Below are 13,479 nucleotides of genomic sequence, written 5' to 3'. Positions count from 1 at the left end.
GCACATAGCCCAAGGGGGGTGACAGTATCACTTTAAGAGTGCAGTGGGTGGGTGGCAGCTTCTTCTATATAACTGAACATACAGAAATACCTGCCAATCACTGACTATAACCACCCACTGGACTGGTAGATTACCTGCATGTTCAACCTGACAGATTTTCTTTAAGGCCCTGTGTATTGACCAGTCAGTACCTTATGATGCATACAAATTTCTAAAACAATATAGTAAGACACCACACACACACAGCTGCACTCATGCAAGCATGGACTCTGTATCTCATTGTGATAGATATGTGAAGCAGCAACGCACGGTAACAACATGATAACATTTTCCACACTTAACATACAAGATCTGACATTACAACCCCACACAGGGAGGGCACATTCGCGCTCCCCCCTCCTACCTCTTATCGCCCTGAGTGTTCTGGTTCTGCTGAGACCCATTGGTTTGCAGATCTGGAATATTGGCAAAGTCGTCCTGCTCGGAGAGACCCAGCACCAAGGACAGCACCACCATGCGGCCTTCCCTGCCCACAGGCCAAAAGCGAGATAAAGCAAAGGAGGGAAAAAAGACACAACATAGAGGCATCAGCAAAGTAAGAATACAGCAAACACTGAAGATAAAGGAAAGTCATTCTTCATTCCTAAACGCTTGAAAAGTTTGATGAAGGAGAATGTAAGGAAGTGGTTATACAAGTCATGCAGGAAGGAGACTTAATGACAAACAGAGAGCATTAAGAGGAGCAAAATTCGGTTCTCATTACATTTTATAGTTGAGCAGTACTTGGGCAGATGACTCATAATGTACCTTGCAGTATACGATACAAGAAGACCTCAAGGTTTCCGCTTCCATCTCACTCCTTAACGTATATTTTATATCTTTAAATAGTCATTCATTATGCTATTTCTGTAACTTTACACATTTCTAAGCAACTTTTGTAATATATTTCTATGATATCCCCTACTCATAACATAATGGATAACAAGGTGGCTGGTGGGAGTCCAACTGCTGGAGAATGGAGGAAAACTCCTCCAAATGTATGGAGCACACTGCACATACACAATCAGCACTGATGTGACATGTGGTTTCACAGCAGACACAGGACCTGTCGCAGAGACCGGATTACTATTGATTTGTGGTTGAGCTGTTTTTTTCTTAATTCGTACAGTCAGCACTCTCTGGGGATTCAGTGCTCCATAATGTTCAGAGGCCCCGTAGGGAATGAATGGAACACTGGTGGTGCATGTGTGATGTACTCGTTTCATTCAAGGGATAGTTTTCTTCTGTTGTTAGGGCTGGTGGGGATCCCAGGAGTCAGACCCCCACAGATTATCTAGTTATCTCTTATCCCTTTAAAGCTAGTGTGTATGAAACTATAACAGAGCGGAATTTAGTACTGGGATGTAAGTCACAAAATCTAAAATGCCCCATTACAATCAGAGAGTGACAACACCCAACTCACCACATAGAGTGTGCTCATTCTAAAAAAATCAAGAGTATCTCTAAGTATATTTAATATAAAACAGTAAAAAAAATACCAAAGAAGAAGAGTTGTATTGATACACATTATAAATACTATAAGCATTAAAGGGATACTCCGGGCTAGCAGTACTTTTAGTCTGTGGCTGGGGAGGGGGTGGATATAGAAGGCGTCGGTCACTCACCTACCCCGTTCCAGCGCCGGGCCTCGGATCGCGCAGCCCCATTCTCCCGTCCCGTGGCCGCTTTCTGGTCTGAGCTGCAGTTTGAGATGTGACGTCTCAAGGCAGCTCAGCCATCCAGCGGTCCTAGCGGGGCCCTGCCTCGGCCGCTGAATAGCTGAGGTGCCTTGAGACGTCACGTTTCAAGCTGCAGCTCAAACCAGGAAGTGGCCGCGGGGCGGGAGAACGGGGCGGCGCGATCTAAGGCCCGGCGCTGGAACCGGGGAGGTAAGTGACCAGCGCCTTCTATATCCACCCCCTCCCCGGCCACAGACTAAAAGTAGTGCTAGCCCGGAGTACACACTTAAAATATATATATATTATTTTTATAGAATATGCATTTCTATAAATCAGATTGAACCTGATGGACTCTTGTCTTCTTTCAACCTTATTAACTATGTTACTATGGATTTTTTTTTTACACGTATTTGGGACTAGATTTATGCTTTTTGATCCAAGTATAACCCTATAGTTCTAACCAGCACTTTCCAAACACTGGGTGCATAGTTCATCAATAGTCATTTTGTGAGTGACTTCAAACATGACAATTTTTCTTTCTGTCCACTGACTTTTTTTTATTCCCCATAAAGCCAATTATTTCCTTGTTACCTTTTATATAGGTTAATGATGGTGTCACTTTTAGCCCTCTTCTGCTCACTTATATCCCATCTATTAAATTCCTATAGTGCAAACTCTTTAATCTTCCTAATACCTCTCATTTCATCCTCTCTTTTGTCTAGTACCATCTTTTTCAACCCCTCGTTCTGCATGTTCCATGGCTCATATACAATGTTGTTTCTTAGGCTTTGTACCCAGGCATAATACTAACCATGAATTATTTCTATGCCATAAATGAAACACCTTCTGAGTGCACTGTCTATGACATTCACATACCACTGCAGGGGTTTGCATTAACATGACATGGTAAATGTATCAGGTGATGTTTGACCCAGTTATTCCTTACATTTCTTCATACTAAAAGGAGGTCAGAAAAGAAGGTTTTGATATAAGGTTAAAACATACTATTACCAAGGTTGCATGCAGGGGGGCCAGTACAGAAAAGAAATAAGCTTCCCCTACACCTTCATGTATCACTGATTCTGATATGCTTTGAGTCTTACAGCAAAAGCCATATCACAGAGCAGCCAACTTAGGCTATGTTCACACACCCTTGAAGTGGCAGCCGTCATTTAATGACCAATAACAACCATTATTTTAGAACAATGAAATGAATAACGGCCATTGTTCAAGCACCGTAAAATAAAGGTAAAATACAGCTGTAATTTTTTGCACCTTCAATAGCTGTCCAACAGCTATTATATTTCCCCCACACACATACGCAGCTGTCTCATTCAAGCATGCATTTGTTGTCAATGCTAAAAGGATGGAAAGCCAAGCACCTCTGGCAGCAGTTGCTTTTCTCATACACAATAGATAGTTGTCCAGCCCTTCCAAAATCAGATTGGTTGGCCAACTTTTGTCTAATGTGTATAAGGGCCTTTAGTCTTATTGGGTCTTCTACCTGGCATAGAACACAGGGCATTGCTGCTGGAACTTTACAATTAATTGCAGAATTGAGTAGGATGTATATGCTCTTGTGCAGTGTGCTGGTGCCCATATTGCAGCTACTAAATGAGTTGATATGTGGCTGTGGAATCTCTTTTAAGGCCGGGTTCACACGGTGTATGACAGCAGCCGTTCTGTGACACAGCCATGTCACTTAACGACCACTGTCTGTGAAGCTCATGCCAGCTGGTATGGCAGTACTGTCCGGATGAACTTCACTTCTTTTGATTTGGAAAGCAGACGCATTTGGGTGTGCCCGCATTTGAAATCACCATAGCAGACAATATAAAGTGCGTCTGGAGCCACACTTTACATTGTCTGCACTGTTAGTTTTCTATGCGGCCGCATAGAATCCCAGCCAAGGTGTAAAAAGAGTGTAACAAAACACAGTAATCACTGAACTCAAGGAGAACAGCGAAAAAAATTCCAATGAAGTACTCAATCAAGAGTCTCCACTGATGCCCCCAAAAATTTAAATATGCAAAACAAGAGTCCGTGGAGCCTCAGTTACGAGTCTCAAAACACGTTCGCTGTTCTCCTTGAGTTCAGTGATTACTGTGTTTTGTTGGTTGATTTTTCATTGCCCCAACTAGCCAGAATCCTACCCCACACTGACGAGGGGCAAAAACCCCGAAACGGCTGTCTGTGGGTGGAAGCCTGCCTTTGCAAGCCCTTGTCATGATCGCAATACTCGCACCTTGAGTTAGACATTGACAAAAGGGGCCACCCTGTTGTTTCCCTGTCTATGTTCCAATACTCGCAACCGAGTGGGACTTAAGGGGTTATTTATCAGGGTGGTGTGGTGCTCTCCCCATCATGGAGGCACCCCGTTGGCAACAGGCTAGAGATATCTGGCTATCCCGTGTTTTGAGACTCGTAACTGAGGCTCCACGGACTCTTGTTTTGCATATTTAAATTTTTGGGGGCATCAGTGGAGACTCTTGATTGAGTACTTCATTGGAATCTTTTTCGCTGTTCTCCTTGAGTTCAGTGATTACTGTGTTTTGTTGGTTGATTTTTCATTGCCCCAACTAGCCAGAATCCTACCCCACACTGACGAGGGGCAAAAACCCCGAAACGGCTGTCTGTGGGTGGAAGCCTGCCTTTGCAATCCCTTGTCATGATCGCAATACTCGCACCTTGAGTTAGACATTGACAAAAGGGGCCACCCTGTTGTTTCCCTGTCTATGTTCCAATACTCGCAACCGAGTGGGACTTAAGGGGTTATTTATCAGGGTGGTGTGGTGCTCTCCCCATCATGGAGGCACCCCGTTGGCAACAGGCTAGAGATATCTGGCTATCCCGTGTAAAAAGAGTGTATACACTCTGGCCGGGATTCCATAGGACACAATGCTCTTTTAATTTGCAATAAATAGCGGATGGTTTAGCAATGGCTGTTATTTATTGAAAATTTATGTTGTGTGAACTTACAGTACCTAGTCCAATTCTCTCTATTTCCAGAGGGTTGGATCATATACAAGTCAGTTTGGCTCTGGCCACAGGAGTATGAAGATTTAGGGTGCGTGCACACTACGGAAATCCCGCGTATGACCCGCAGTGTATTCCGTCGCTCGTACCCACACGCGGCGGCGTGCATCTCCACCCGTGCCATAGACACTATTCTATGCACGGACGGATTCCGCATTCCGCTGAAGGAAGTGACATGTCAATTCCGCCCGTGCATAGAATAGTGTCTATGGCACGGGCGGAGATGCGCGCCGCCGCGTTCGGGTACGGGCGACGGAATACGCAGCAGGTCATACACGGGAATTCCATAGTGTGCACGAACCCTTACTCCTATATGCTTTTTGTATGCTACCAAAACTCAAATCCAGTTGCGATCATCGCCAAAGACAGATCTGGGTCAAGCTTGCAGTGATTACACCAGTGTGTGGAGGTTTAGTGGTTTTTATCCAAGACTACTGTCTTCAGTCCATGCTGAGGGAGCAAATCAACTCTTAAGATCCTTTTCCTGATCTGTCAGGGAAAACTGACAAAACAGAAGAGGGAATATAACTGTGCAAGGACTCTTCTGCAACACTTAATTATTTGTGGGCTTCCAACCAGAGTTAGTTTTCTAGTGGCTTCCACACACCATAGAAACAAGGAAATCTGTGGGGTCTGTACTCAAAATGCATCATCCCCTATAACTTTGTTTTCTAATTTATATTCTGCAATGACAGCTGTCTCCTTTATATGAAAAAAGCAATGTGTCTTCCTCCCAAGGCTCTGACTAGCACTATGTAATTACAACATAATCTTGTTTATTGCCTTACCCTGTAATAATATATGTACAATTAAATAGCCTATCTCCATTTGCTACATGATATCCCCCTTAACACTCCCTCGTAGTATGAAGAATATAAATGGCAATCTGGGCAATTCTGAACCATCCCCCTTTATCTTGTTTGTTTTGCGTCCTGAAGTGACACGATGACTTTATGTGTATTTGTTATAAAGCAAAATCAAGATGCATCTGTTGACAGATCCTGATTATTTCTATAAGGCTGGAAATGATACCTCCATTAATTTCTTCAGGATAAGTCATCAACTGTTTCTTTAACATTGATATCAATGGTTGACAGGCTTAGAACTTTATATAAACAAATTAAAATTTTTATTAGTTTATCCATATGTTTTAATAAATAAATAAATAAAAGTTCCTCCAAAAGAAATTTAAGGGCAAATTTTGCCTTTTGAGGTGGTGACTAATTCTGCAAGGTGTTAACAGTAATTGTTTACCATATGCACCCATGCTGCACTGTTACTTCTCATTCTCTACATTTCTGGGGGCAAGAGTAGAGCTGGGTTGTTTTCCAGTAGTACACACAGGCACTTCTCAAATTACAGAACACACTCCTTTATGCTATGCCCTAACAAAGTACACTGAATACACTGGCATTGTGCTTGGTGATGACTTAAGGCCCTATTCCACGGGTCGTTTAGAGGAGCAATATCGTTCGTATTCGGCCGATAACGGCCGCTACGAACGATATTCGTCCCGTGGAATAGAGTGCAACGATCAGCCGACATCGTTCATGTCGGCTGATCGTTGCAGTCGCTTGTTTTTCAACATGTTGAAAAACAAGCGACTGATATAGCAGCTATCTGCTGCCGTCGCTCCGTTGAATAGGACCGTCGGCAGCAGATGCTGCTATATCCTATGGGCTGCCCGGACGATCAGCGATCCCCCGGGCAGCCCCCCCAGCAGCTCCCCGCCGCCCCTCCCGCCCCTCCCGCACTCACCCGAACGAGGGGAACGAGGAGCAAACGAGCGCTAATAGCGCTCGTTTGCTCCTACAAACGACTCGTGGAATAGGGGCATTACAGTATGCTACTATAGATGGCTTGTAAAGGAGGAGAAGAGATTATTGATGCCCTACCTTTGCAAGGTGCTATGTAAGCAGAAATGGAGGGAAGCCTTGATTTACCTTTGAGGGACAGAATAGATACTGTAAAATTGGACACTATGGGGGAGATTTGTCAAACTGGTGTGAAGTAGAATTGTCTTAGTTGCCCCTGGCAACCAATCAGATTCCACCTTTCATTTTTAAAAGAATCTGTAAGGAATGAGGAGTGGAATCTGATTGGTTGCTAGGGGCAACTAAGACAATTCTACTTTACATCAGCTTGATAAATCTCCCCCTATGTTTTTAAATATACCAATCCAACTATATTTGCAGTTATTAGAGTGGATTTAGAATTTCATCCAAAACATTGAATAGGGGAAAGTTGGAATAGTCATTATATTGGGAAAAATGTACAATCCTATGCAAGCACCAGCAATAACATATACAGTGTGTTATGCCTACTTCAGCACCTAAATGGGTGCTGCATGACACAGGGACTCCAAGAACACCAAAGAGAGGCTACTCGGTCATGTTTCTATCCTTTCAGGTCGTTTACTAGTTAAACCAGAGTAGGGCAGATTTAGTAACCCTTAGACAGCTTAAACTTAGATCAGGCAGTCTAATGATGTGCAATATTTGAAGGGAACCAATCAGCAAATTTGTGCTGATTGGGCTCTCAGAGCGGCTGCACGCACCTGGCAGCCAGCTCTCGGGGGATCCGGGCTCTGTGGGTTTCATGTGCTGTAAAATCAATTTTAATACCACACAAGTGGCAGGGGGAGAGCTGTGAACTAGTCATCTGGACTGCGACTAGTCACGGCTCTGTGTCCTGTCTCTGTAGGGTGACTGCCAGGCAATGAGGTCAATTAGCTGGGAAAAGTGTCAAAAACACCTAATAAATGGAGGCACATTTGTAAAAAGTATTCTGCCCTAGTTTTGCAACTTTGGTTGCCAAGTATCTTAAAGACTATGGACACATTTGCCCTGAATAGTTTCTTGAATGTATAAGGCCCCGTTCCCACTGAGCAAAGCTAGCGGAATTCCGCGACGGAATTGTCCGCCGCGGAATGCCGTTAGCCTCCCGCTCATAATGGGAGTCTATGGGAGGCGCGCGCTGCTGCTCTATACGCGCTGAAGAATGAACATGTTCATTCTTCAGCGCGGACAGGGCAGGAGCGCGCGCCTCCCATAGAGTCCCATTATGAGCGGGAGGCTAACGGCATTCCGCGGCGGACAATTCCGTCGCGGAATTCCGCTACCTTTGCTCAGTGGGAACGGAGCCTAATGAAGCAACTTTCTAAATGGTCTTTATTATAAATATCTTACAATTTTCTTTTTCTTGGAGAAAGATGGCATGAATCAATGAGATGGACTTTCTCCTCTCTCTTTGTGTTAGAATTAGGACCATAGAGAGGGAGGGAATTTTCATAATACCATAATAGAGTGTAGATAGGGTAGAGAGTAACCTTTGAGGGCAGCTCACATAGGCTGTAGATAGGGAGAAGAGAACCCAAAGCTAGAGAAGGAGGGGAGAACAGACAAATGACAGCCTACAGGGGAAAAACATATAAGCTATTAGTGTACATATAAGTGTACAAACTAAAGAGAGAAAACAAAGCTAACACAGCAAGCTGCCGAGGCTGTAAAATAGATTTTTTTTTCCGATAAAGCTATAAACCTATGGAAAAAAAGGTTTTCCAGAAAATGTAAGTACGAACCAAGAATAAACAAATGTTATACAAAGGAGTCTATAGCCTTTAAAAAGAGAATAATATGCAATATAATTAAAATAACAGCAATGCGTCAGTAGACACCAAGGACAACTCCTTATTTGCAATATACTGTATCTTTATTCTTGTTAATAGACAATGGTTCCTTGCATCAGGTGAAAATACAATACTCTACTGTTATTATAGAATGTGTTGTTTCACCTGATGAAGAACTTGGTCCAAGTCTGAAATAGTATATGTAACAAAAAAATCCATGGCAACTGAGAAGTATATCGGAGCAATGCAGTGAGAAAAAGAAATCCCAGCTTTTGCTTCATTGCGTTCTATAGCAGACCCATTTGGGACAATGGGAGCGATCAGCAGCTACAGCCTCCAATAAGCCACTCTCTAAGTCATTACGAATATTGGGGGGAATTTATCATCGCTTTACGTATATCTTTTGACACAGAAAAGTTTATTATTTTGTGCAATCGTCTTATTTTGCAGAAATTTGTGAATTTTCTAAAGTTTACACTCCTCACGTCTGTTCTCAGAATATTTTTATGTTGGCATATACGTTTTCAGTATCAAGTCTAATTTAACAAATGTGTCATTTTAAAAAAAAAAAAAGGTGTAAAGCAACTCCAGTCCGGACCACACTTACATACTCAGGCCATGTTCACACAACGTATATTTTCGTAAAAGTACGACAGTTGTTGACTATTGCAACAACGTCTGCGATTAATACGAAAATATACGCTATGTTTCCTGTCTATGGAATCCCGGCTGGAGCGTATACACATAGTATACACTTTGGCCGAGATATCAGTGTCAGTTTTCTGCGGCTGCTATTCAATGAATAGAGGCCGCAGAGAACCTGTCAGTGCACACAATGAAGCGCGCGGCTCCTGGCCGGGTCACGGAACGCCCAGTGTCATACAATGTATAAACATGGCCTTAGGGTGGATCATGTGAATTTTGTGAAAATTGTGCAAATGTGAAAATGTTGCACGCACACAGCGCATGCACAAGATTCGTACAGTGAAAGGGGACATAATTCAAGTCAGGGGTGTTACTGTAATGCATAAAAGTGGAGAGGCATTGCAGGCCTAGGTCCTGTCTCCTGCCACCTGGATAAAAGTCCTTTTAAATTAAAATAATGCCCCTATATGTTGTCTCCCTTCATAGAAGACGGGGCCCCCTGTACATCCCCTATATAGTATATGGCCCCCTGTGTAGGTCGTATTATGGTAGATGCCCCACTGTGTTGTCTCCCTATAGTAGATAGCCCCTGTGTAGTCCCCCTACCTCTATAGTAGATGACCCCCTGTGTAGGTCCCCCTAGAGTTCATGGCCCCCTCTGTAGGTCCCCCTATAGTAGATGGCCCCCTGTGTAGTTCCCCTATATTAGATGGCCCCCTGTGTAGTCCCCCTATAGTAGATGGCCTCCTGTGTAGGGCTCCCTATAGTAGATAGTCCCCTGTGTAGGTCATAAATTTGGCATGATAAAAAAAAGCACTCTAAGAAAAGAAATTTCAAATCAACTGGTGCCAGAAAGTGCCATAGATTTGTAATTTACATCTATTTAAAAATCTCAAGTATTCCAGTACTTATGGCCTGCTGCATGTCCGCAGAAAAAGGTGTATTCTCTCCAGCCTGAAGAGCAGAAGAGGTTTTTATGGGGATTTACTACTGCTCTGGCCACCTTTGTCATGGTCAAGGCAGGGAGCACTGTGTCAGACTAGAAAGAATACACCACTTCCTGCAGGACATACGGCAGCTGATGAGTACTGGAAGATTGGAGATTTATAAATCGAAGTAAATAACAAATCTCTGGCACTTTCTGACACCAGTTGATTTAAAAGAAATAAAAAAACAAACTTTTTGCTTGAGTAAATTGTGCAAAGCAGTACCATTTTCTTTTTCTTTGGTTTTCTAAAAAAACTAAATAAACAATAATTCATAGGTTTCAGAATAACAGCTTGGAATCCTCCTACCATATAAATAATTGCATATTCCATATTTGTTTATATGCATTGTTCAGCCTAGTGAATGAACAAATTGGCTGTCAGAGAACGGAATCATGGTGCTGATGGGGCTCTGTATCTGCTTAACCCTAAGCATGACTACCATAAACATCAGCCGGTCCTGGTACAAATGGATTGTAGCGGTCATAGGGCACTGGTTTATGTTCTGTCCCTCCTATTTACATGGTATGAGACGCCGTTATTTTAATCTACGACAAGAAAGGATTAATTAACCTCGTGATAGAACAGTACAGAGCTGAAATATGATTCCTCCGATTAGTCAGACCTAAGGCCCTTGGCTGCTCGCTGGCAGTACAGCAAGCAAGCCGTGATGAAGCCACTCCTGCATTAACCCCTTCAGACTTAGACTGATGAGGCAGAAGATGTGGCAGGCTCCAGCAATGACACAAAAGCGTGTCTTGTTTATTGTTCTCTCTCGCCAGAAGAGGCAGCAATAGTCAGCAGACCCTAGGAAAAGCGCAGCCATTGTACTCCATCATCTGGAGCTATTTTAAGACAGTTGTATGAAATAATGTATATTTTTAGCAATGTGCAGTCTCAGAAGTGAAGAGAACAATACGCATGGAAATAGTCAAGCTGTTGAATACAGAAATGGCGACTATTTCACTACCGCACTGTGTATAAAGACCTCAGTGAAAGGCTTCATATACACTTCCATATAACAATACAGATCAAATATAGATGCTTAATATGGATATATGTATATATAATGTTTTACAATGTGTTTGTAATTTGATGCTGTTCCCATCATGCCAATGGTTCCTCAGATAGAATTATGAAAAATTTGGGTTGTGATGACCATGAGAGGTAGTTTTGACTCAAATGACTTAAAGGGGTTATCCAGTGCTACACAAACATGGCCACTTTCTTTCAGAGACAACATGACTCTTGTCTCCAGTTCTGGTGCGGTTTGCAATTAAGTTCCATTCACTTCAATGGAACTGAGCAGCAAAACCCCACCCAAGCTGAAGACAAGAGTGGGGCTGTCTCTGGAAGAAAGTGGCCATGTTTTTTTAGCCCCTTTAATGCTATTTGAAGCCTCGGCTACCAAACCTCCCTCATCCGACAATCTCAACAACTGTCCCCTGGTCTTTGTTATAAGTTGTACATGTGCGCCTTCACTCCATTCATTCTCTATGGAAGAAAGTCAAGTACAATGTTTGGTTCTCTTCGGCAGCCCAATAGACAATGAATGGAGTTGGACCCTGGAATCCTCTGAATAGGGAGTGATTAATTTTAAGTTAGAATACCGCTTCGAGGCTATGTTCCCACTATGGCATTTTAGTGCAAAATTGTTTATAAACATGATAACTGATAATGACGGGCGTCTTTTCGCGCTAAAATACCACAGTGGGAACATAGCCTGAAGCTATGTTCACACACCGTCTTTTATTAGCCCACGTGGCAGCCATATTTTAGGAGGGCTGTCATTTTGAGTCCAAATAACCTCTGTGAGTTTACAAGTGACGGCAATCATTATGAAATTTGCACTGAAAATCACATCCGTCCTAGAAGACCACTGTCAAACGGGCAAACAAAGACGGTGTGTGAACATAGCCTGAAGCTGCATTTAGACCACATTTAGGTCTACATCAGTCTGCCTGTAAGCAGAGTCAAAAAGGGGACGCCAATGTGGAGTTCAACATGTTAACTATGAGGCTACAATAGGTCAAAAGTAGTCTAATTTTGACTACATTCAGCCTATTTCCTGAACATATACGCTGTCTGCAAAGACCTCAAAAATGTGGTCGGCCATGTTTTTGAGTCCAGTATAGACAGCACATACTTTCGTGAGATGGTCCAAATGTCGGAATGTTCACATTTTGCTGATGGGCAGCCTGACAATGACGAAAAAACGGGTCTTATTGCATCCTAATATGGCTATGTGCCCTAACAAAGACCAAACAAATGTACAGTAAGTCATATGAACTGGTCTACAACAGGGGTGTTAAAGCTTTGGCTGTCCAGGCATGATGGGAATTGTAGTTTTGACACCCATGGTCTACAAGATGCCTAAAATGTCAGACCTTCTTCTCACTAGAGATGAGCGAACTTGCCGGATTTCTGGCTCGTATGAACCAGAAATCTCGGCGTCTGATTCCCGCTGTCTGCTCGCTACATGCAGTGGGTGGATACAGCGTAAGGAACGTCTAGAAAACTGGGATACAACCAATGCCAATGGCTGTATCCCAGTTTTCCAGGCGCTCCTTACACTGTTTCCACCGGCTGCACGGAGCGAGCAGACAGCGGGAATCAGACGCCGAGATTTCTGGTTCATACGAACCAGAAATCCGGCAATTTCGCTCATCTCTACTTCTCACCCAGTGCATAGCACACAATATAAAAAAAGTTATACCAACCAAATGCTTTGTATACAGTTATACCTCCGTTATAGAAGACAACCAGTTCTGGAAGGCTCTTCCTAAACCGAGCAGTTTGAGAACCAAGCTGTGTGTTTCCATAGGAAACAATGTAAATGTGTTAAATTAGTTTTTAAACTCCATGGGTCTGGTGCAGTGTGCCCGGCCCACAGAGTGTAAAGACTAGCAGTAAGTTGTGATGCATCTTGCCCCTCTACTTACTGCAAAAGAGCGGGGTGCTCCCTGTGGCGGAGAGGCAGGAGTGAGGTGGCTGTATGAACTTGCAGCACGTCTGCCCTTGATAAAACTTGGTGCCAAATTCAAACAGGCCGCCAATGAGTTCTAACAGAACAGAGTGGTGGGAGCTGCACCAGCAGCGGGGACACCTCTCTAGGCTTCCGCTGCCCATGTTTCAGCACAAGCATGGATGCCTGCAGCCTGGAGAGGAGTTCTCGCAGCCCTTCCCACCACTCAGCTGGTAGCTCTGGCAGTCATATCATTCTCCCGCGTGGAGCAGCTCCTCCAGCCTGTCCCACCACACCTGCTCCTCCAGCATGCCCAACCACTTATTCGGCAGGAGGAGCAGGTGCGGTGTGGCAGGCTGGAGGAGCTGTTCCCAGTGGCGGGGAAAAGTTACAGCGGCAGGTGAATGATATGGCCAGCGGCTGCCAGGTGTGCGTTGGGAAGGGCTGTGGAGACTCCTCTCCAGGCCGCCAGCGTCCGTGCCTGTGGTGAAGCACAGGTGC

General features: G+C 43.8%; 1 protein-coding gene across 6 annotated transcripts in view; it reads right to left on the bottom strand.

The window, feature by feature from the left end:
* SYT7 (synaptotagmin 7) overlaps nucleotides 1–13,479 on the bottom strand; it is a 289,629-nt gene that overhangs the window by 68,508 nt on the left and 207,642 nt on the right. For 3 of the 6 annotated variants that reach the window (XM_069965682.1, XM_069965685.1, XM_069965686.1), the window contains one exon: nucleotides 404–526. The exons of the other annotated variants lie outside the window; for them this stretch is intronic. In XM_069965682.1, coding sequence (XP_069821783.1) covers nucleotides 404–526 — 123 coding nt within the window. The remainder of the gene's footprint in view (nucleotides 1–403; nucleotides 527–13,479) is intronic. 6 annotated transcript variants of the gene reach the window in all.

This window comes from Dendropsophus ebraccatus, chromosome 4, assembly GCF_027789765.1.
Source record: "Dendropsophus ebraccatus isolate aDenEbr1 chromosome 4, aDenEbr1.pat, whole genome shotgun sequence".
NCBI lineage: Eukaryota > Metazoa > Chordata > Amphibia > Anura > Hylidae > Dendropsophus > Dendropsophus ebraccatus.
Note: the sequence above shows the minus strand (reverse complement) of the source record. Positions and strands in the feature narration are given on the sequence as shown.